Genomic DNA, 20969 nt, shown 5'->3' on the forward strand with positions numbered 1-20969 from the left:
ACTCTTAGGTTTGACTCCTGGCTTGGTTGGGCTTCTGTATCATACGTAAGGAAAAACCGGAAGGAATTTAACCCAGTGTCTGAGTGTGTAAGTTTATAATATTCTTCCTATTTCCGGATCTTTATGCTGCCGAGCTGCGACTTTTCGAAATAGAGGGGTTAGAACCATGGCACGGCAGGGAGGAAGTGTTACTGGTACCAAAATACCAGGGCCCGGTAAGGGGGAGGGGTCGGTGTTATAATGGCACCGAAACACCAAGCACCGGGAGGAGAAGGGGAGGCAGAGCCAGGGAAATACTAGAATGTGGTAAATATTCTTTAATACATAGCATTAGATAATCTATCTACTATGCTTGATCATATTTTTACACACAAGGAAAAGAATATAAAGTCGGTTTTTAACAAGTTTATACTTTTTTATAGTGTGATGGGATGTCAGTGTAGCTAAATCGTCAGGAGCGCGTGGCGTTTCCTAGCACCAGCGTCCCAACGCAAAGTTTCTCTCCTCGGCCAAGATCAGAGGTCAAGGTCACAGGATATGGTCAAACGACTTTGCCATGTGATTGCCATGTAACCTTGACCTTTGACCTATTGTTCTAAAAGGCGATAGATTTCCTCATTGCATGAACCTCAAGCCTTCCCTTAAGTTTGGTTAAATTTGAAAAAAAAAAAAAAAAATGGAAGTACTGTTTTAGTAGCTTTGGCCGTAAAGTTATTACAATAATTTTTATAGCATTTTACCCTGTGTAAATTATTCAGGGCCATTCACTGAGGGAACGTTTTCTGAGCAATAGGTCAATGGTGAATGCTAAAGGCCAAGGTCAAAATTGACTTTGGCCTGTGACCTTGCCTTTTAAGCTGTTGTCCTAAAGTTGGTTTCGTCAGAGGGTGCCCTTTAACCCTTTCACCAGATTTGGTTAAAATCGGTCACAAACTTATGATTCCCGGAACAATCCTCACGGGAATTTCACCCGAAAGAATCGTTGTGGCCATGAGTTGATTCAAACAGTTTTTATCCTATTTCAACCAGATTTGCTTGAAATGTTGAGGGGTAATCCATGACAAACTTTTTCAGAACAAATAGTTAAAGGTAAAGGTCAAATTTTACCTTGTGTATGACCCGGCCCTTTTACCCAATTACCTAAAAAACCATTTGTTTCCAGATTGGTTGAGACTTAACACTTTCACCAAGTTTGGTTAAAATAGGATAATTTTTTTTTCATCTCATGGCTAGAGCTATTATCAAGGTAGTTCCAGCCGTGAGGTAACTTTTAAAATCCATATTTGGTGGAAGGGTTGAGGAGCCATCCATAATGAACCCTACTGCTATTTAGAACAATGGTTTAAAAACAGGACCTTGGAGTGAAGGGGGGAGGGTTGTGCCGCGAAAGTAAGCCAGATATTAATGTAGTAAATAATATTCTGCATTACATAATTTGCATCTAAAATGCTTTAGATGCTTGTCATTCACAAAAATCAGAATATATGGTCGGAATTTAGCCTTTTTATGTGAGGGTAATATCGGTATGGCTGTTTGGTCAGGAGCCTTCAGTGTTACACAGCACCAGGGCCTTAAGGTGCGTCTACCGGGCCATGATTAGAACGTCTTCACCACTAGATATTTCCCCCCCAAGTTGAGTAAAATGGCCTGTTGGTAGCAAGAATGGACCGAAGTATGGCTAGGATTACACATATGCAAATCCCGTCTTCAAGCGAACTGTTCCCTCACCGAAAACAAAGTCCTTCCAAATCTTAATTTCCCTTCATTCACTCTCCGAACAGTTCTCATTAAAAGCTGTGTTTTTCACTTTTACATTTGCTGTTTAGGCTATGGTGGACTGTAGGATAATTGCACTGTTAATTGCTGTTGCCACCTATATCTGCCGAGTGTATAGTTTGCCCCAGTTTCCAGTACCAACATTAGAAAATCTGAAACTTATATTATCACTTTGTGTGTTCCAGAGTTGATTTTTTTCCAACTCCAGCCTCCAGCTTCCAGGGTTTATAATAAAGTATTTTATTCTCGCCTAACAACCCTAGTATTGTCCCTCAGTTGGAATATTATTTAACCTTCACCAAACATGGATTTTGTTCTTGCTTCCAGCAAATAATTATTTTGCTTAGGCGTAGTCGCACGTACAACTGTCTGGAAATTGTACGACAACCTAGTGCAAAGATGTTTTTCCCTGCTACCTTTTCCAGTTAAGTTTATGAAGTTATAAAGCACTGAGGGAGTTATTAAAGCCTTACACACATACCAAATTAATATCATTAACCGACTAATCTAGTCGCCAACTCTAGGCTTAATTCTGGGTTGAGAATTTGTTTTAAGTAATCCTCATGTCTACAGTAAGGTTAGAATGCAGTCACTAATTTAGACATGTTCATAGTTTAAGTATTCACATCGTAAAGGAAGCCTCAGCATTATTTTAAACCCAAAATTTCAGGTAAAAGTCTTAATACCAAACAATTACAGAACCCATGTTGTTCTCAGTCTTCACAGAATTAAGAATAATGGGATGTATTTCATGTGGTCAGTGGACAATATCACTATCAGATAAGCTTACAGTGATGAAGCCTTTAGTCTTGTAACCTCTTCACTATGAAAGGCCTTTCCTAAGCTGCATACATTTAATCCTGTGCTAGCAAGAGTAGTGGAGTTAAAATATCCTTTAACTATCTTGCTATGATTTATTTACATCTTTTTCACTATACATTAACATTTACAGAATGCAACTAGCAATTTTTATTAAATTATTTGTACATTAGATATTGTAACTACACAAATCTTGGCTCGGGGGGACGAGGGTTGTACGGAGAGAACACGAAGTCAACTTTCTGCTCCCCCGACCCAGCCACAACTCCTTGTCTGCGAGGGAAACATTGATCAATCAGCTATAGTTTCCAGGGAACTGAACAGTGCAGTTTATATATATTTCAACTAATTTCAGAGTATAAATTTTTATAACTTCCTCGTAACGTATCTGCTCTCTACACAACTTTATTATTCTTCCAAGCTTGCCGTCCATCAGCTAAAACTCTAGCCGATCCTGGTGGTTGTTTCATACAGCCTGCATTAACCTTTGTCAGTCCTAATTTCTTCTTTCTGCCTCGCCGTATTAACCTTTCACAAACTTTTTTTTTTTTTTTTTACCCGTTTTTCATTCTTGCCACTCCCGCTGAACTATCCATATCCCCATCCCCTCCCGAGCAATCTACCAAATGCATTGTTTCTCATTATTTTCCTCATACAATCGTCCACTGGTCGCCGTCCACCTACTGGTCTTGAGTGTGGCCCAGGTTGATTGAAGTCGAATCCGTAGCGCTGGCCACGGCGGAGTCCAAACTAGTGTTCTGGAGGAAAAAATATAAAGTCGACTTGGGCACTTGACTAACCTACAATGCTTTCCCATTAGTTAAAACGAGGGTCATTGAATTATATAGAACTTGGTTGCTACGTCAGTGTTCCTCTTCAAAACGATATGGAACTGTTTCACATCCAGGCTTCACAGAAATGATGGGTAAACTGGGACAAATGTTCCCCATATAATTACTTCATCTTTTGAGATTTTCCTAATTTTCAGCGATGGATTACTAAAATATATATGCATATACCGGGAAACTGCCTCCATTTCAGAAGGGTTGTCAACATCCTGCAAACTTTTCCTATCAGAACAAATGTGGCACCTTAACATCCTCGTGGTGCTTGAAGAACGGGTTCTCAAACTGCCTGGGGTTGTTGTTGCCGTCTGAGCTTGCAGAAGGCGCAGTAGGGGCTGAGGGAGACGGGGTGCTGGTGCTGCTCATAGAGTGATCACTAACCACACCAAAGGCAGGGTTCACGAAGCGGAAGGCATCCGAGGGCCTGAACAGGGAAATTAATGTAAGATTTTTAACAAAGCGAGATCATAAAAACTGTATACAGTGTTCATGGATCTAGAAATGACATGGTAAACACTCGAGTGCCTAACATATAGAATACCAAGCAAGGTACCTTTAGTTAACAAGTACTTCTTACGTATGGACAAGCCAGGAACAATATGCGGAATCAAGATTTTTCCTCGAATGTTTAATACCCAGTAGACAAGACTAATGACAATCCACTACTGAGGATTGTCATTAGTCTTGCATTTCTCATTCCTCCCTGAGCCTCGGGGAATATCCTTCCTCCCTGAGCCTCGGGGAATATCCTTCCTCCCTGGGCCTCGGGGAATATCCTTCCTCCCTGGGCCTCGGGGAATATCCTTCCTCCCTGGGCCTCGGGGAATATCCTTCCTCCCTGGGCATCGGGGAATATCCTTCCTCCCTGGGCATCGGGGAATATCCTTCCTCCCTGCGCCTAGGGGACTATCCTTCCTCCCTGGGCATCAGGGAGTATCCTTCCTCCCTGGGCATCAGGGAGTATCCTTCCTCCCTGGGCATCAGGGAGTATCCTTCCTCCCTGGGCATCAGGGAGTATCCTTCCTCCCTGGGCATCAGGGAGTATCCTTCCTCCCTGGGCATCAGGGAGTATCCTTCCTCCCTGGGCATCAGGGGAGTATCCTTCCTCCCTGAGCATCGGGGAGTATCCTTCCTCCCTGGGCATCAGGGTGTATCCTTCCTCCCTGGGCATCAGGGAGTATCCTTCCTCCCTGGGCATCAGGGAGTATCCTTCCTCCCTGGGCATCAGGGAGTATCCTTCCTCCCTGGGCATCAGGGAGTATCCTTCCTCCCTGGGCATCAGGGAGTATCCTTCCTCCCTGGGCATCAGGGAGTATCCTTCCTCCCTGAGCATCGGGGAGTATCCTTCCTCCCTGAGCATCGGGGAGTATCCTTCCTCCCTGAGCATCGGGGAGTATCCTTCCTCCCTGAGCATCGGGGAGTATCCTTCCTCCCTGGGCATCGGGGAGTATCCTTCCTCCCTGGGCATCGGGGAGTATCCTTCCTCCCTGGGCATCGGGGAGTATCCTTCCTCCCTGGGCATCGGGGAGTATCCTTCCTCCCTGGGCATCGGGGAGTATCCTTCCTCCCTCTGTCTTTGTGCATTTAATACTGCTATTGAATTAAAATCTTGTTAACACTTTCCACCGCTACAACCTACAAGGAATTGCCTGTGAAACGTTTTTAGTGTCTGGGAAGTAACAGGACTACAAGAAATGTTGAAGGGAACGGCTTGGTTGTAAACCATGAAAAACTGAAAATTTTGTTGACATTTTACATTGTGGAGTGAGAAAACTAAAGAAATGGATTATGAAACTACAGTAGGACAGGTGTGGCAGGGACAAATTTGGAGTGAATGTGGGAAATTGTAAAGCTACATTTGAATGGCACTGATATTAGATGTTGTGGATATTCGAACACCTCAGTGACTGGTTGTGAAGCAATGACAATATGTGAACTAAATTTTAAATGCTCTGACACTAGGCATTCTGTAAATTTCTATAACTCTGATTTGTTGAAAGGCAATTACATCTCAGACCAGGCAGAGTTCCTGCCTACCCACCATTCTCCAGGATGTTAAAATCTGTTAAGTAATCGTCAGCCAGATGTACTTTTTACCATCTTTTCATTACTGAGTTGACATGAGCCACGAGGAATGCACGCATAGTTACTTTGAGAGATGTGGACAATTTGTGTGTGCAGACAAACTTGGGCTGAGTGAACGTTAGTGTGTAGCCGCGCAATTCATATAAGTACGACTAATATTTAGACCAAAAGTGGTTGATGGTCATTGTGGAAAATCACAAAGGAACGCCCCTCGGACTGACAGCAAGGGGACATTATGGTAACATGAGGACACATCGTGATCATTGTGGGTTTACTTAGGTTATGTAACCTGTAATTTGTTACTTTAACTTCTGCTGAAACTGCCGAGTACTGTTATTTCATGGGACTTACTTACCTATCATTGCTCCTCCAGAAGGTGAAAGGTAACTTGAAGGGTAATGGTCGCTTTCTGTAGTGGTATATTCCGAAAGCGCAGACACCTAATATCAGCAGGAAGATTATTACTGTGGCTGTAGTGCCGCCTGAGGAGCTGCCGGTGGTGGTGGAGGCGGGGTGTGTGCGAGTCATGAAGATCGTATCATTGCCAGACAGACTTCCTTCACAGTCCCTCCCAAACTTTCCCTCGGGGCACCTGATCCAAAATTGCAATCACCAACAAAATATATATCTCATTTCATTTCAAAGTGGCAGCCAATATTAAAAAAAAAAAAAAGATCTGACGACTCAAAATATAAAGTGATCCATATCTCCTCCACTGTGCATAACAATCACGTGTTGTGGGGACGGCTCAGTTAAGGTTATTAATGTCTACCCTGCATTTATTAGTTTCCAAATCTCACCCTCACCCCCACACTCACTAGTACACCAAGCCGTCCCTGCAACAAAAGAGACAGTCAGATAAGCCTGTGGAGCAGTATTTACGGACCATCCTGTAGATTTATGCCTAACAGCTAAACGTGGGTTAAAGAAGATAACCACAGAGTATGATTTGAGGGATTATGTGACCTCCCTCCTCAAATCGACGTTCTGACTTCTAATATTTACCTGCAGACGTAGAAGGTGCTACTATGCGGTTCACACAGGCTATTATTGGGGCAGATATGGCCTGTACATCCATTCATCTGTGGAGAGGACGAGATGCAGTTGGTCAATTCATTCCAGTGTTCTCACTTATGGTTTAAGTCATTCTAGTTAACATTCATGGCTTAACTTTGCTCCAGATTAATGACTGAGCGTCTGCTGATTACAGGCTAAACTTCGCCAAATATAAGCAGATCTACCCATTCTTCTTCCCCTTACCTCCCCCCTAATCACCACCCTCTCTAACCCAGGTAAGCGATGCCATTTTTTTTTTTTTCCGATACCTGAGAGTCCGTTTTAGAGAGCCCCTAGTAGAGAAGTTATTGAAATCTATGACAAATTCCAAAAATGTACCTAATGGTGAAGAAATTTGGAAATAGAATCAGTGAAAAAAAAAAATGATTGAAAGCATTAGGAAGAGGGTAGGGAGGTTAACAAGGTACATGGGATTGATTGGGTTAAGACGAGGTTATGGAAGGAAAAAATGTCATGGAAAGGGTAAAAACGAGAGCTGCGAGAAAATGAAAGCATGGGATTAAAAGGATATAAGACGAAGCGTATTAAAAAAAGTAAATTCATGGGATTGAAGAGGTTGATAGGAGGGTAAAGAAGATAAACAGTCAAGGGACTGATGTTAAAGCGAGGGTATGGGCCAACCTCTATGCAGCGTGAAGAGTTATTGATGTCAGCTTTGTATCCCACAGGACAGAGGCAGGTGGGGGTGTCACCGCGGGAGGTGCACAGGTGGGGACACTCGGCTGACTCACAAACATCACCGTCTGTGCACATAAAAATTATTAATGCCTACCGACTAAACGAGGGTCACTAAGGTACAAATGAGAGGAAAATTAACCCGCCAACATCACCCTCTGAGGATGCGAGGGCTTAGATTATTACCGAACTATTAAATTAGGGTCATTAGGGTAGAATTCTGGTCCATCCAGCAAACATCACCCTTTGGACAAGCACCAAACATAACATACTTAATACCCACAGACTAGAGGATTAAGACAATTTTTGCTCTGTCCCAGTTTTCCCCCACAATTCGGCAAGAAACAGTCTAATTTACAGTGCAGGTCGTTATTTCAGTTCTAGATGAGAAAACAGTTGTACAGAAGACCCTGTTTATCAGTCCTGGTTGGTCCAGAAATCATGAACACAAGAACTCCCAGCTACAGTTAGGGTGCGCTTCCGGTTCCATCCACACAAACACCACAGTAATAAAATTTGAAAACCTTCCAGCAAGGTATATTATTTACCCTAACAGACATGAAAATGAAGATTAAAACTGAGGAGACAAGTCCCTATCCACATGACTTTGTACCTCATGACTAAGCCGAAATAATTTTGAATTCTGTAGTGATACTGAAAGGACTGCATTTTTAATATTAGGTCTCTTCATTCGCAACTTTCAACCTAAACAACCATGCAACTAACTTCATGATTACTGAACTGGTTAGTCGGTAACAGTTGTCCCAGGCTGAAAGTTAATTTCAGTTCACCTCACTGTTAGCTTTAACCCCTTCATTCCGGTGACTTTAGCCAAGATACTTTTTTGACTTTAGACACTTACAAACCGGAAGGGAATTATGTAGCTCTCATGAACTCCGTCCCTACTAAGCGGCTCTCCTGTTCTGAGTAAAATCAAATGATGGTAGAAAGAATATTCTGGAAATGGGGTCCTCTAATAAATATTTCCTGCAAAGTATGTAAAATATTGTCTAAGACGGTCAAGCTGAAACGTTGTGATCAGCAAGGAAAACAGTAATCGGCAGTACCGTTAGGGTAGCTACCATGCTACAGGAAAAGAACTCTGATAGTGGTCAAGGACAGATTTTGCATACTATCCTTACGGTCTCCATACGATTTGCCATATTTATTCAGATCGAGACTGCACTGGAGGGTTTGGATACAGCCTAACTTCTAAACTAGGCTGCTCAGTTTAGTCTGGTAGCTACAAGAAAGTGAAAATTATATCCTATGGCTTAAGGGGTTCAACTGAATAAATCTAGAGATAAAATATAAAATCATCACACAGAAGGGGTTGAAGATTTAAATGACGGGAGAAGAGTGAACTGGAAAATTTGTGCAGTAGAAGGGATTAAGGAGTCTGGCAATAGATACAGTAGATACTCGAACATGCAATATTTACGATCGTTTCCCTATCTTAACTTCATTTCTTTTTGCAGGAAGTTAACTTCTCATTCCTCTCATACTAAATTTCCCTCGTAAGTAAAGTTTTACAGGATGAACAAGAGGCCGATTCTACTCATTTCTTATCCTTCATACGAAAAATTACGACACTTACTCAATCTCAAGTTTATGAATTTAGACCCAGTTAAGCTCTGTAGTTCCTGGTACAGAGGTTTTAATTGCAAGCCTTTGTAGATAGAATAGGGATGCAAAAATAATATTCATGAAGCAGTCTGACCAGTATTTGCCCCTTCGTTATGGTAACTAGTTTAGTCCTACTACTTCCAGACGATTTTATTCAGCTTGGACTTTTCTGACAGTCTGACAGTCCTCACTAACATCATTAAATGAGGTCCTCTCTAAACTATTAATGTCTATTCTGTAGCACAAAATTCATACAAAAGCCATTTCAGCTGATATATTATGACACTAACAACTGTCGTTATATCCTATATATTGCATCACTCACTATACCACGGATTTTGTATTGTAGACACCTTTCTCTTGACGGCGCAGATGAGTCTGGGGCAACTACAGCAACAACAAATATGATTTTGTGAATTAAATTGTACCTGGAAGAAAGGGCGGGGGAGCTGCGAGAAGGGCTATGGCGGGGTTGGCAAGGCGTTTGACCTGACATTCGTCTTCCATATCTGGCCGGCACCTGACCAACTGGCGGTTCAGTGCGTTGTACCACATCAGCCACGGTCCACTCAGCACCAGACCCACTGGACCCTCCACCTGCACACACAAAGCTCCTTTCAAGCATTGCCAAAAACTAACACAGGCACTTTAATTACACTGGTAAAAGCACAGCAAAATTACATGTTTCATACGTATCGTTATTAGTATTAGACTTACCAGCTGCCACTCCACACCTCTGTGCCCTTCGCCATTCCATTTGACAGTCTCCACAGTGCCTAGTTTAAGATCCGTCCAGTACACCCGTTCCTTCACTTCATCCACTGCCAAATTCCCACATTCCTTTACCTGTGATGAGCAATAAAAGTTTTGTACAAATCAATGCAAATAAACTTAAGTGCGCAACTTGGTTCTTTTCTGGCCGAATGTATTCTCATGCTGGCAGGAGCACTAAGGACCATGAACTCCTAGGGCCAGAATATTGTGTGCCTAATCTGCAGCAGATGTCAGTGATCTATAGTTTCCATTGCCAAATCCCCCTACTGGTTACTATGAGGAGCATCTGTTTAGTTGAACTGGACTGTACAGACCACTATAGGGCTTTCAACTCCTTCCCGATCTTCGCAATATAGTGTCTCCAGAGTCACCTCATACCCTAAGTCTGGTCGCACTTTTATACATCCATGTCTCAGTGAGAATCTATATCTAGTCAAAACTCCTTGACCGCAGAGAGGGTAGCCACCAACCAATCTCCTTTCAACTCAGTACCATCAGGCATAAGACCTCTCTTATTTAATTGTCAAAATCTGTCATCCTATTTTTGCTACTCAGGCAACGCCAGGAAAATCTACTTAGTTTCTACTGTTTTGCTATAAAATCTTAACTATGGTCATTCAGCAGACTTAACATCCTATGTTATGTGAACCTTTGTGCTTTCGTTTAGGCTTATTTTTCCTCACCGTTGTGATTAACTTATAACTACACAATCTTTACAAAATACTGTAGTTATATCAGCGTGTTGTATTTATAGGTTTACTATATATTTTCCCTCACTACACCCAGCCTTTCTTCCTGTCGTCCTCTCCGCCTTTAAAACTTACTGTTTGATAGGTTGAAATTCTTTTACACACGATCTCAGTGTTCTCGTCTAAATCATATATACAGCATCATGTTCGCTATATTTGTAGCTTATATTTTCGCTCCCTCTCCCCTCACCCATCACCTTCCCTCCCCCCTCCCACTCCCCGCTTACTTCCTACAAATTATCAACCTCGCATTTTTTTTTTTTTTTTTTTTTTTTTTTTTTTTTAGCTATCAGCCTCGGGACAGATGTGACAATACCCCAAGATCCAATAGTCTTGTGTCAGACTTTCATATATCACCACTTCCGGTACAAACATTCACCATCCAACCCGAATACACGCAATTCACCCTCTGCCTATGCTCACCTTGTTCCTTATAATAACCCGAGTGCCAGAGCCGTCCAGGTAAGAGGACACTATCTCCGCCTGGCCGTGCTGCTTCGAGTTAACACAGTATATCAGTCTCTTCTCCATCACTGCCACTACGGTTGACGGAATCACAACGCCCACGTGCCTGTACACCATACTACAGTTGCCGGTCAGTGAACAAGCCTGCAGCACATGAGGAGAAGAGAAATCAGTGATGCATCGTTTCAAGAATGACTTTCGAATTGCTGGACTTACTAATGTAGGGGCTGGATTTAGCAATAAAGAGGGCCGATTTGCTAAAGAAGGCTGGATACACTAAGACACTAACAGGTAAATTAATGCTGCTTATTTCAAAATTCATACATTACCCTTTAATATGCAAATGAGAAACATACTTCATGCTTCAGCTATTGTTTTTTGGCCATTTACTTTATTCACCGATATTTTTCTGTTTAGGCTATTACTCAATGTTTGGCCGGGATAATTTTTCAGGAAATGGTTATGCTGTACGAGATTATGATTTTTTTTTTTTTTTCTTTTTTTGCAGAGATTAGTTTTTTGTCCACTGATTTTACGGTTCAGCAAGTTTTATTTTTTATTAATGTTTTTTGGTTCAGCGAATTTTTGAGTAAGATTTCTGTTCATTTTTACCATGATTGTGCTGTAGCTGTTGTCTTTCTCAGCGTCCCTCTCCACCCTCTCGCCCTGGCTCTTCTCCACCTTGCCTGGAAAGTGCTCGCTGAAGTAAAGGTTGCGGGTGCTGGGGTCAAAGGAGAGACCCCGTGGCTGGCTCCTCTCCCCAAACAGCTTCTCCACCATGCTGCCCTTCTCCATCTTCACCATCACGCCCACCAAACCCAATCGGCCTGGTGTTGGAAGGAAAAAATGTGCGTATGGCGTGTGAGAATCAACACCATTCCCCTCCACCACATCACGCCATCCACCACATCACGCCATCCACCACATCACGCCATCCACCACATCACGCCATCCACCACATCACGCCATCCACCACATCACGCCATCCACCACATCACGCCATCCACCACATCACGCCATCCACCACATCACGCCATCCACCACATCACGCCATCCACCACATCACGCCATCCACCACATCACGCCATCCACCACATCACGCCATCCACCACATCACGCCATCCACCACATCACGCCATCCACCACACCAAGCTTTCCTAGAAGTCTACAATCGGCAACGTGTGTTCAAAGATTTAAGAGTACTACAATAATAATTCCACTCCCCACCACCACACTAAGATTTCTGGGTATCTTAATGTGCACGAAACTTACGCGCAACCATTTCCACCACAATCACCATAAGCCTAGTGCTGTAGATGTGCTAAAGATCAATGCTGCATCACCCCACCGCCCTCCACACCATACTGTTTTCCCGTTTCCTTTTGGAGAAGCTCAAGCTCATGATCTCAACACCTTCCTCCGACACTGCATGACCTCCACGACCACACGAAACTTTCCTTGTATCGCAAAAGAAAATGTGCCGAGGGCGTCTATGCATTATGAATAACCATAAGGTTAAATTAACGGGATAAGCAAGAAAGCCCACAAGTTTAAGGTGCCTTAACTGCAAACCCCTTCACTACAATGACATTTTTACTATCAGCACTTTAGGTTGCTCGAACTGGAGGGGTTAAATGGCCTACACTAACCCCATCAATACATAAGATCTTTCCATAGTTGAATAAAATCGTATGGAGGTTGCAACAATTATACCGATTATCTTCACATATCCCTTAAGCCAAGCAAAACAGCAAGGCTGTAGAACACTCTATTCGTAATGAAGAGGTTAATGAGTGCTTCTGAGCTCTTCACTTGAAGATACTTCCTATGATCCGCAAACATTGGGTAGTTTCACTGGAGCAGAGTAAAAACCAGAGAAACCTAGTTATTTAAATAGGACCATAACAAGATGAGCTTAGAATTAATGGGATTAACTCCAGTACACTGACTGTTCTCGCAAATTTCAGATTACTTTATGCGGCAGAGGCGAGACTGAACAGATATTTTGGCATAGCCTTCATTACCCATCAGTATTTGCCTATTTAAGCGACAGAATTCAGGTTTAAAAAAAAAAAAAAAAAAAAAAAAAAAAAAAAAAAAAGACAGGTTAAACCAGTCCAGACAAAGAAATGGAAGGTTACGGTCAGTGAAGAACACGTCGGCAGTGAGGGGGTCAAAGGCGAGGGAGTCTACGGCAATCTCTATAGGTGTGGGTGACTTGCTGTTGAGGTGGAAGGCATGGCTCAGGTTTGTCAGGCCCACTGCAGCTGACCACATCACTGTCCACTCCTCACCCTCTGACAAAAACAATGGCATGAGCAGAACATTATTCTTCTTGTTAGCCCCAACCCACTGGAGAATGTTGTTGCTCAAGGCCAAGCAGGAATGAGTGTGTTAAGGCAAAAACATGTATTTGCATATACATGGAGACAACTGTCGTTGGCAGTGGAGCAATGATACACCTACGAAAAACTGTACAGATCCATGTGTTCCTTGATAGCAACGACAACTTAAAAGGGAAAAATTATACTCACGTACGGAAATGTTTATTGGGAAGATAAGTTGTATACTAGAGTAGGCTAATTTTTCCTCTCATCATACTGCGCACCGTACCTACTGAAAACTATAACACAATTTTCTCCAGACAAATCGCACTGCTTACGATACCTACTACATATTTCACTAATTTCCACATGCAAATCGCACTACTCACCGTTCCTCTTGCAGGTGCGCCTGTCATGGAGAGAGTACCCCTCGACGCACCGACAGCGGTAAATCCCTGGCAAGTTCACACACAGCTGCCCGCAAACATAGTCATCCTTACACTCATCGATGTCCTAAAAAAATAATGAATAATATGATTAACGAGAACATGTGGAAAATGGATACTACACAGCCAACTGGGATGAATACTACACAGCATACTGCGCTAAAGCGTGGGAATTGGAAAAAAATAGGTAGATCATACCTATTAATTTTGAATCTGTGCCAGTAGTTTTTTACACATACTACCTTCAGACGCTTTTATCGTCTTCAGGGGAATTTCGCAGCGAAAGTACATAAAGCCGATTTCTAACCCCTCCAGCTCATAATTCATTCCTAAGGAGAATAAAAGCGTCTGAAGGTAGCTAAATTAAGAAAACGGCATCGGATTAAAGATGTATAACATGATTTGTATTATTTCAAGGCTCTTAGGAAGGCTAGAATAGAGACCAGGCTAACTTTGCGCTTCACCTGTGTCATAGAGAATAAGATTACAACCTTTACGGCATGTATGGATCTTAAGAGTACCATTAATAAGGAGGGATGAAGTTATGTTTGTAGTGAATTGTGCTGCGAGATTTTAGTAAGAAGTTACGTGTAATGGTAGACTGATTAGAATTTTTCAGTACAAGTGCTGGAATTAGATTCGAGTATGTGATGGCCCGGTAGATTTCCAATATGTGGATGCTTTAACGAGCTCACAATCAGGAGAAACTGGAATACAGACTAAGGGATAATGAAAAATATTTCAGACTTTAAATGCTGCTACGGTGCTGGTCGCAAACTTAAAGAGACCTTTACAACATACGGGTTCTTTGGACAAAAGTCAGTCTTAATGTACAGATAGAACAATGGTTCATAGTGTATAGAATACCCATGACGACTTGCAGTGTGTACTGGTTAATGCAGAAAGGTCTATGTTTTAGTACTATGGTGCGATGATTTAACCCCTTCCACCGAATTACTTTACGCATTTTTCGTTCTTCTTATCTCCAGACAATTTTAATCACCTCAGGTTATAATGTTCTAACTGGAGGACTAAGATACAGTCTTCTGTAACCCTTCAAGACCTCTCCCCTAAGCCCGATTGTGTGCTTGGGAGTGTTGGCGATACGAGGGCAGTGGAAGGATGATGCGAAAGTTTATCTGATCATTGACCAGTATGCAAAGTTTAGCTAAAAGGAATAGAGTTGATAAAGAGGTGCATTTAGAACAACGTGGATTAACAAAAAAAAAATGGCAAATGAATACCAGATGATGGCAGAGGAATTAAATCAAAGAAAACAAATGCATCTGGAAAACTTTCCGAACACATAGGTCTTGTTTAATGAGAATTATTAACATTATGTGTAGTGTCGAGAGATTGGCAACTAGGAAGGTAAAGCTTGTTGTTAAGGCCTTTTAATTATGTAGTAGAAATACCTCCCTGGTTAATAGGGAGGTCGACCATCCAATCAGAGTACTTTACAAATCAACAGAGCTGAATGGGATAAGGTATCCTCAAGTATGAAGGAATCGCACCTACATTACTGTGTCTCAATTACCTAACTTCAACCTTATCCGTTAATGTTAATCTTACCCATACTACAGTTAACTTCACCTATATTACCGTTACCCATTCTTATCATACGGCAGACATTACCTGGCATGTGGTGCCGTCTGTATTTAGTGTGTAGCCAGGATAGCAGTAGCAGAGTGGGCCGCGAGGGGTGGGATGGCACCCATGCTGGCATCCACTGCGGTTCTGGCATGCGGTGTCTAAGAAATCAGATTCACATTTAACATGCTTAGATTTATGGCTATCGGCTGCACGAGTGTTATTAACGCAGACAACTTTTTGCATGGTCCAAATCTGGAGGGAAAATTTATTTATTTGCTAGCTAACTTCAGACCTCACTCATCAATTAACTGAAATTTTTCAGTTGCTATCTTTCAAAGCTGATTCTAAAGTTATTAAACGTGCCTCTAGTTTGATTCCTAAGCATCTAATTACGAATACCCCAGAACTAGTGGCTCAAACTCGTCACTCACCACAAGCAGCGCCCTCGTCCGAACCGTCTAAACAATCCGGTGACCCGTCACACACATCGTCCCTGGCCAGGCACTTACCGTCCACACATTGGTACTCTGAACCACACTCTCCTGGGGAAGAAGATTGTGAATTAATGGCTAACAATTGCACGAGGGTCACTTACTGGAACATTGAACTGCCTAGATAGCCTTCTGTTTATTGATTTACATTATACTGTACATTAATGGAAAGTGTTCCAGGTAAGATAAACTACAAGGCTTCCGTTTTTCTTGAGCACAATTGAAGTTTATTACAGGACTCCGGGAAAAAAAAAAAAAAATCACCCTTCAGTCATGACTTTTTGCTACCTCCAGATTGTTTTATTAAACTACAAAGTCTCTTGCAGTAAAGGTATTTATGATTGTTGTATCTAACCACCATTTCAGTCTCCACAGCTGAAAAATGGTGTAGTTGCAAGAACGATATAAAAAACGGTTACCATAATGAAGGGGATGCTCAAGTCTTGCGGAAATTTCTAGAGATTGCTTGATCCTTCGAACAGAGTCGAGTTTCTCCAGTTAATAAACGTAGAGGTCAGTGCAGTGTAGAAGAACATTGCATTAATTAAAAGTTTTACCATCGTGGACCACTACCTAAGATTAACATTGACCCTTTCAGCCCAAGAAGGTAGTTTTCTTCATGTCACCAGAACAAGACTTAGAACTTTCAGTAAGATGCCGCCTACACAAACGTCGTCATCTTGCGAGATCTTTCACAAAATCTTCTGGTGGTGGCATAATAAAAAAAAGGGCATCGGATCAGTGATCAAGATCTTTAAGCTTATTGTCATATCTAAAGTTAAAGAAAGTACACTGCTGAAGTACCTGTAATGCTGCGGGTATGATTACTTTTAGTCTGATTTTGAGGCCCGACTCTTGTGTTGATTTGGCAGTAAGACTCGTCCTCGTCAGAGCCATCACCACAGTCGTCCGCTTCGTCACACGTGTAGCTGAAGAGGAGTTGCAGTTTTAAAGTAACCAAAAAACAACTCATGAATTAGCCAAAATACAGTATACATGACCCAACAACAGTGCAATAAAAAAAAAGCGGACATTACCTGCGAGGGATGCATTTGTTGTTTTTACAAGTGTAGTAAGACTTTGGGCAAAGCTGGCAAACCTCTTCGTCCTCTCCTTGCGGACAGTCTTTGCGGCCATCACATACACTACCGTGGGGGACACACCGCGGCTCTGAGTTACTGGCTCCGCACGGCACAAAGTTGTCAGGGCACGTGCCTGGTGCCTGGCTGCTTGCTTCCGGACACAAGGATGGTGCTTCGTCCCTGCCGTCGTCACAATCCGTTTGGCCGTCACACGTGGCCTCAATAGAAATACAGTAGTTGTTACCGCAGGAAAACTCACTGCTGCTGCAGGATTTCGTACAGTTCTCTTCATCTGAACCGTCAGCGCAGTCCCTGTCCCCGTCACAGCGCCACTGATTTGACAAGCACTTTCCATCACGACAACTGAACTGATGAGAAGAACATTTAGGGCAGCCTTTTTCGTCAGAGCCGTCACTGCAGTCCTCACTCTGATCACACTTAAAAGGAATGGGAATGCACTGGCCGGAATCGCAGCGCCACTGGGTACTGGAGCATGTTACGTCTTTACATTGCTCCCCTTCCTCGTCGGAGCCATCGTCGCAGTCCTTGTAGCCATTGCACTGGTATATTTTATTCAAGCAAGCCCCAGAGGCACATTGGAAGCTGTCATCCGGACACTTGTCAACACAGTCCTCCTCGTCAGCACCGTCAAGGCAATCATATCCACCGTCACACCTGGAAGACCGCAAGCTATGACAGTTTTGAAATTTATTATGCAAAAAAAAACAAACATCCATTCATCCATCATCAAAATAAAAAATAAAAAATCCTTTCTGTTACTGTGTACTCAAACTGCCTAATGAGAGTTAACTTTGTACAGCCTGTAAGAACTTAGCTTGTTTTCAGTAGGAGTAAGTGTGCACTGACGATTCAGTAGTAGTTATCGTCTACTGAAGTCAAAGTTTGAAGGCTGGTATGGAATAACTAACTGCATTGTCAGAGCGAGAGTAAATGTATATGACGATTAAGCAGTGAACCAGCACTGTATGTAAACGCCAAACAATGACAAACTTTATGTCAGTGTTACTCAAGTTTTTATGGCAAAGAGAAAATCAAGACCTCAGTTTGGCAAACTCTGGAGTATTTAAGACAGAACGTGCTTGGCGTCCATACATCGTACCCATATCCATTCATGTTTGATGTAGGTTGATCGAGCAAAACAGGCATCGCTAAAACGGTTATGAGCCTTCCTTCCGCATCGCGAATTAAAGAATATGTCCGTGGGGTACAATTTAATTCGGTGGGACAGAACAAGGGATGTTAATATTTACTAGACTTCGATACAGAAAGTTGCTCTAAACTTACTTCCATGACTATACCCTTCTTACTCGAAAATGGCATAAAACTACCATCTCTTTACTGATAAGCTTTAACCTACTAGAATGATAGACAAAGAAGTGTTTTAAAAATAATGTAGAGCCATAGCATTGTCTGTCAGTGAGCTACATGGAATTCTTCAAAAGGATTAAAAGCTGAGCCAAGTAAAAGTTAAAACAGAACGAGGTAAAATGTGCTGAACATACATCCACGAGTCTGGGATACATCTGAGCTCGGTGGGGCAGAGGAACAGGTGGTCAGCGCATTCAGCCTTATGACAGGTTAATCCGTCTGCTTCAAGACGAGACCCATATTCGCACATGCACACCTGAAAAAAAAAGGGGCCTCTGCTTACCCTAAAAAAAAATACATAAAATAAGAAAAATGGTAAAAGGAAAAGGCTAAACACAAACGACAAACTTGGGAAGAGGTAGAAAAATAGAAAAATGGTCGGAAGATAAAGGTATTGTGTAATTATGTGGGTGCCGTTCACCAGAAAGAAGAGTGATATTTATCGTTGTTGTCACATGGCGAGACAAAAATGAATAAATGAAAAGTATTGACATTGCCTGTGTTCGGTTAACTGAGTGGGGTGCCACAAGGGAGAACAGTTGCCGCTGTTGGTAAGTTAAAGTCTATTCGTGCTTTTTTTTTTTTTTTTTAAGGGGGGGGGATGCCATTAGCAAGAGAACAGTTGCAGTTAACGGCACAAGATAAAGAAATTATAAAAGATAACGCAAGAGAGGCTGAAAGGGGTTGTGTAAAGAGATTTTGAGAAATGGTGTAAAAAAAAAGTTATGTGCACATGTGGTTATCTTTGTATGGCTGCAGTGAGCCAGAAGGTGTGTACGGTTGTTTTTGATGGAACATATTAGAAATTATTAAAGGCAATACAAGATAAAGGAAGCATGTGGCTGCCTAAGAGGACAATGTTAGAAAAAAAAAGTTGTTGGGCGTAAGTACATGTGGTTACCTTTGAGTGGGTGCCGTTAGCCAGGCAAAGGTGAGAACAGTTGCCGTTGTTGGTGGCACAGGGGTGTGGTGTGCCCGCCGCAACCACAAACCCAACTTCGGCAACTTGCAGGTGGCTTCTCCACGGCGATGAGAAATCTGTCAAACCAAAGTAATTACATATGAAGTATTTTTTATATTATTCCTATCTCCGGTCTCTTACACCATATGATGGGACTCTGCAACCTGCCTGGTTAGGTATAACCTTCATTCCCCTTCACTAAATTCAATCAAAATGTCTTGTTCGATAAAAAATAGTAAAAGGATAAGCCGCAGTGTACTTTTTTTTTTTTTTATCGTCAGATCCGGCCGAGGTTAGTCCATATTTTATACCGCGTATGGCAAGTACTTTTTGTAATACCTGTATACATCCTACCTGAGAAAACTCTGTGCAAGCCTCGTGTGCGTAATTCTCCCTGACTTTTTTTCCCCACTTAAGTAAGGTGTGAGGTAGTACTCAAACAAGGAAACAGACCTATCAGCACGCCCTTGACGATCATTCACCTGTTTAATCCCCGGTAATGTTATGGTGCCGCTTTACATACTGAACCATCACTACATGCCTAATGTGATGGGTCAGACATTTTCTTATCACTCAGTCCTCCCAGAATCTTAGCTCAGCATCACATACTGATCCTCCATGACATGGGGGTTGACTTTCTATGCCCTGGTACACCCTCCGAGCGACCCGCCAAACCATGTGTTAATTATGTTTTTCACCTGGAGTTCGAATCAAATGTGGAATGGAACACTACTGTAAGTGACTGGTGAACAGCTGTGACGTATCCGCATAACTTCCCACAATTATATAGCAAGGATACGAGTTTCGCTATGCAATAATAGGATAATATTGCCCATCACATTAGTAGTATGTCAAAACAGGTGCTTGAACATTACAATACTAAATTCGTACCATGATGTATATAGTTTGTAGTAATATCTTTAGAATAATTCCACGGAAGAGTAGCCGTCGGACCGCTACCAAAATCAGTTCGACCCACCAACTCAGAGGTTACTCATGCCTGATATTCAGCAAGCCCAGTGAACTCTGCCAGGCAACCATTCCCATCTCATAACCTCCCAAAACTAGCTCATCCACCGTACATACACTGACCCAGAAGCTTCTCATTCACGACGTCGGGGTTGACTTTTGACGCCGAGAAGAGGAAAGGCTGGTCCCTCAGCGTCCACCAGAGACTGAGACCTGAGACCTGGAGAGAGAGGGGTTTGCCTGACGGTTGAGTCTTACTTGTGTCCACTAGGAGGGTACGGTCACGTCCCTCAAATGTGGCGCTCTCGATCCTCATCTGCTCGTGGTCGCACCAGTACAGTCGCTCTGTTGGTACAAATATTAAAACTGATACAGTTGAGAGACTGAATGGTTGCGAACATACTGTGATACAGCAAATGATGACAGACGTCAGCGTGCATGGCGACATCTGCAGACGTCCGCATAAACGGCGATATATATAGATGTCAGCAAAAACGGCATTATCTACAGACGTAAACATGAATGGCGACACATGAACAAATGATTGTACAATTCGCAAATATGTCAATGAAACCCAGTAATGCAGTCTCCGATATCCAATACTTCAAAATATTAGAGTTTCATACTTGTTAAAGCTGTTCCTGACAACTATTATACAGTCTGACAAATGTCGAATGGTCATCTGATACTTTACCTCCTCCTCTTCTCACTTCCCTCTCTAGGTTAATATTTCTGAGCCGAGAGACTGTTAAATCTGACAAGTTATCAGGGAGGAAAGTGTACAACTTGTCTTAAAGTGTGAAGCAAACTAACCTGACAAAGC

General features: G+C 42.4%; 1 protein-coding gene across 1 annotated transcript in view; it reads right to left on the reverse strand.

Annotated features, from left to right (window-relative positions):
• Window positions 1-2777: 2777 nt before the first annotated feature.
• The window catches only part of yl (Putative vitellogenin receptor yl), a 43283-nt gene continuing 25091 nt past the window's right edge, over window positions 2778-20969 (reverse strand). The window contains exons 21-40 of the mRNA XM_080284330.1: window positions 20270-20491; window positions 19118-19254; window positions 18351-18472; window positions 16783-17502; window positions 16550-16674; window positions 15686-15796; window positions 15297-15412; window positions 14114-14125; window positions 13605-13728; window positions 13033-13188; window positions 11504-11718; window positions 10850-11035; window positions 9636-9749; window positions 9332-9500; window positions 7224-7345; window positions 6531-6607; window positions 5881-6117; window positions 3687-3864; window positions 3280-3353; window positions 2778-2868 (exon numbers count right to left, since the gene is read on the reverse strand). Coding sequence (XP_080140456.1) covers window positions 2778-2868; window positions 3280-3353; window positions 3687-3864; window positions 5881-6117; window positions 6531-6607; window positions 7224-7345; window positions 9332-9500; window positions 9636-9749; window positions 10850-11035; window positions 11504-11718; window positions 13033-13188; window positions 13605-13728; window positions 14114-14125; window positions 15297-15412; window positions 15686-15796; window positions 16550-16674; window positions 16783-17502; window positions 18351-18472; window positions 19118-19254; window positions 20270-20491 — 3308 coding nt within the window. The remainder of the gene's footprint in view (window positions 2869-3279; window positions 3354-3686; window positions 3865-5880; window positions 6118-6530; window positions 6608-7223; window positions 7346-9331; window positions 9501-9635; window positions 9750-10849; window positions 11036-11503; window positions 11719-13032; window positions 13189-13604; window positions 13729-14113; window positions 14126-15296; window positions 15413-15685; window positions 15797-16549; window positions 16675-16782; window positions 17503-18350; window positions 18473-19117; window positions 19255-20269; window positions 20492-20969) is intronic.

The sequence above is a fragment of the Coenobita brevimanus genome, chromosome 101 (assembly GCF_032717465.1).
Source record: "Coenobita brevimanus isolate Jiangsu-jjx chromosome 101, ASM3271746v2, whole genome shotgun sequence".
Lineage (NCBI taxonomy): Eukaryota > Metazoa > Arthropoda > Malacostraca > Decapoda > Coenobitidae > Coenobita > Coenobita brevimanus.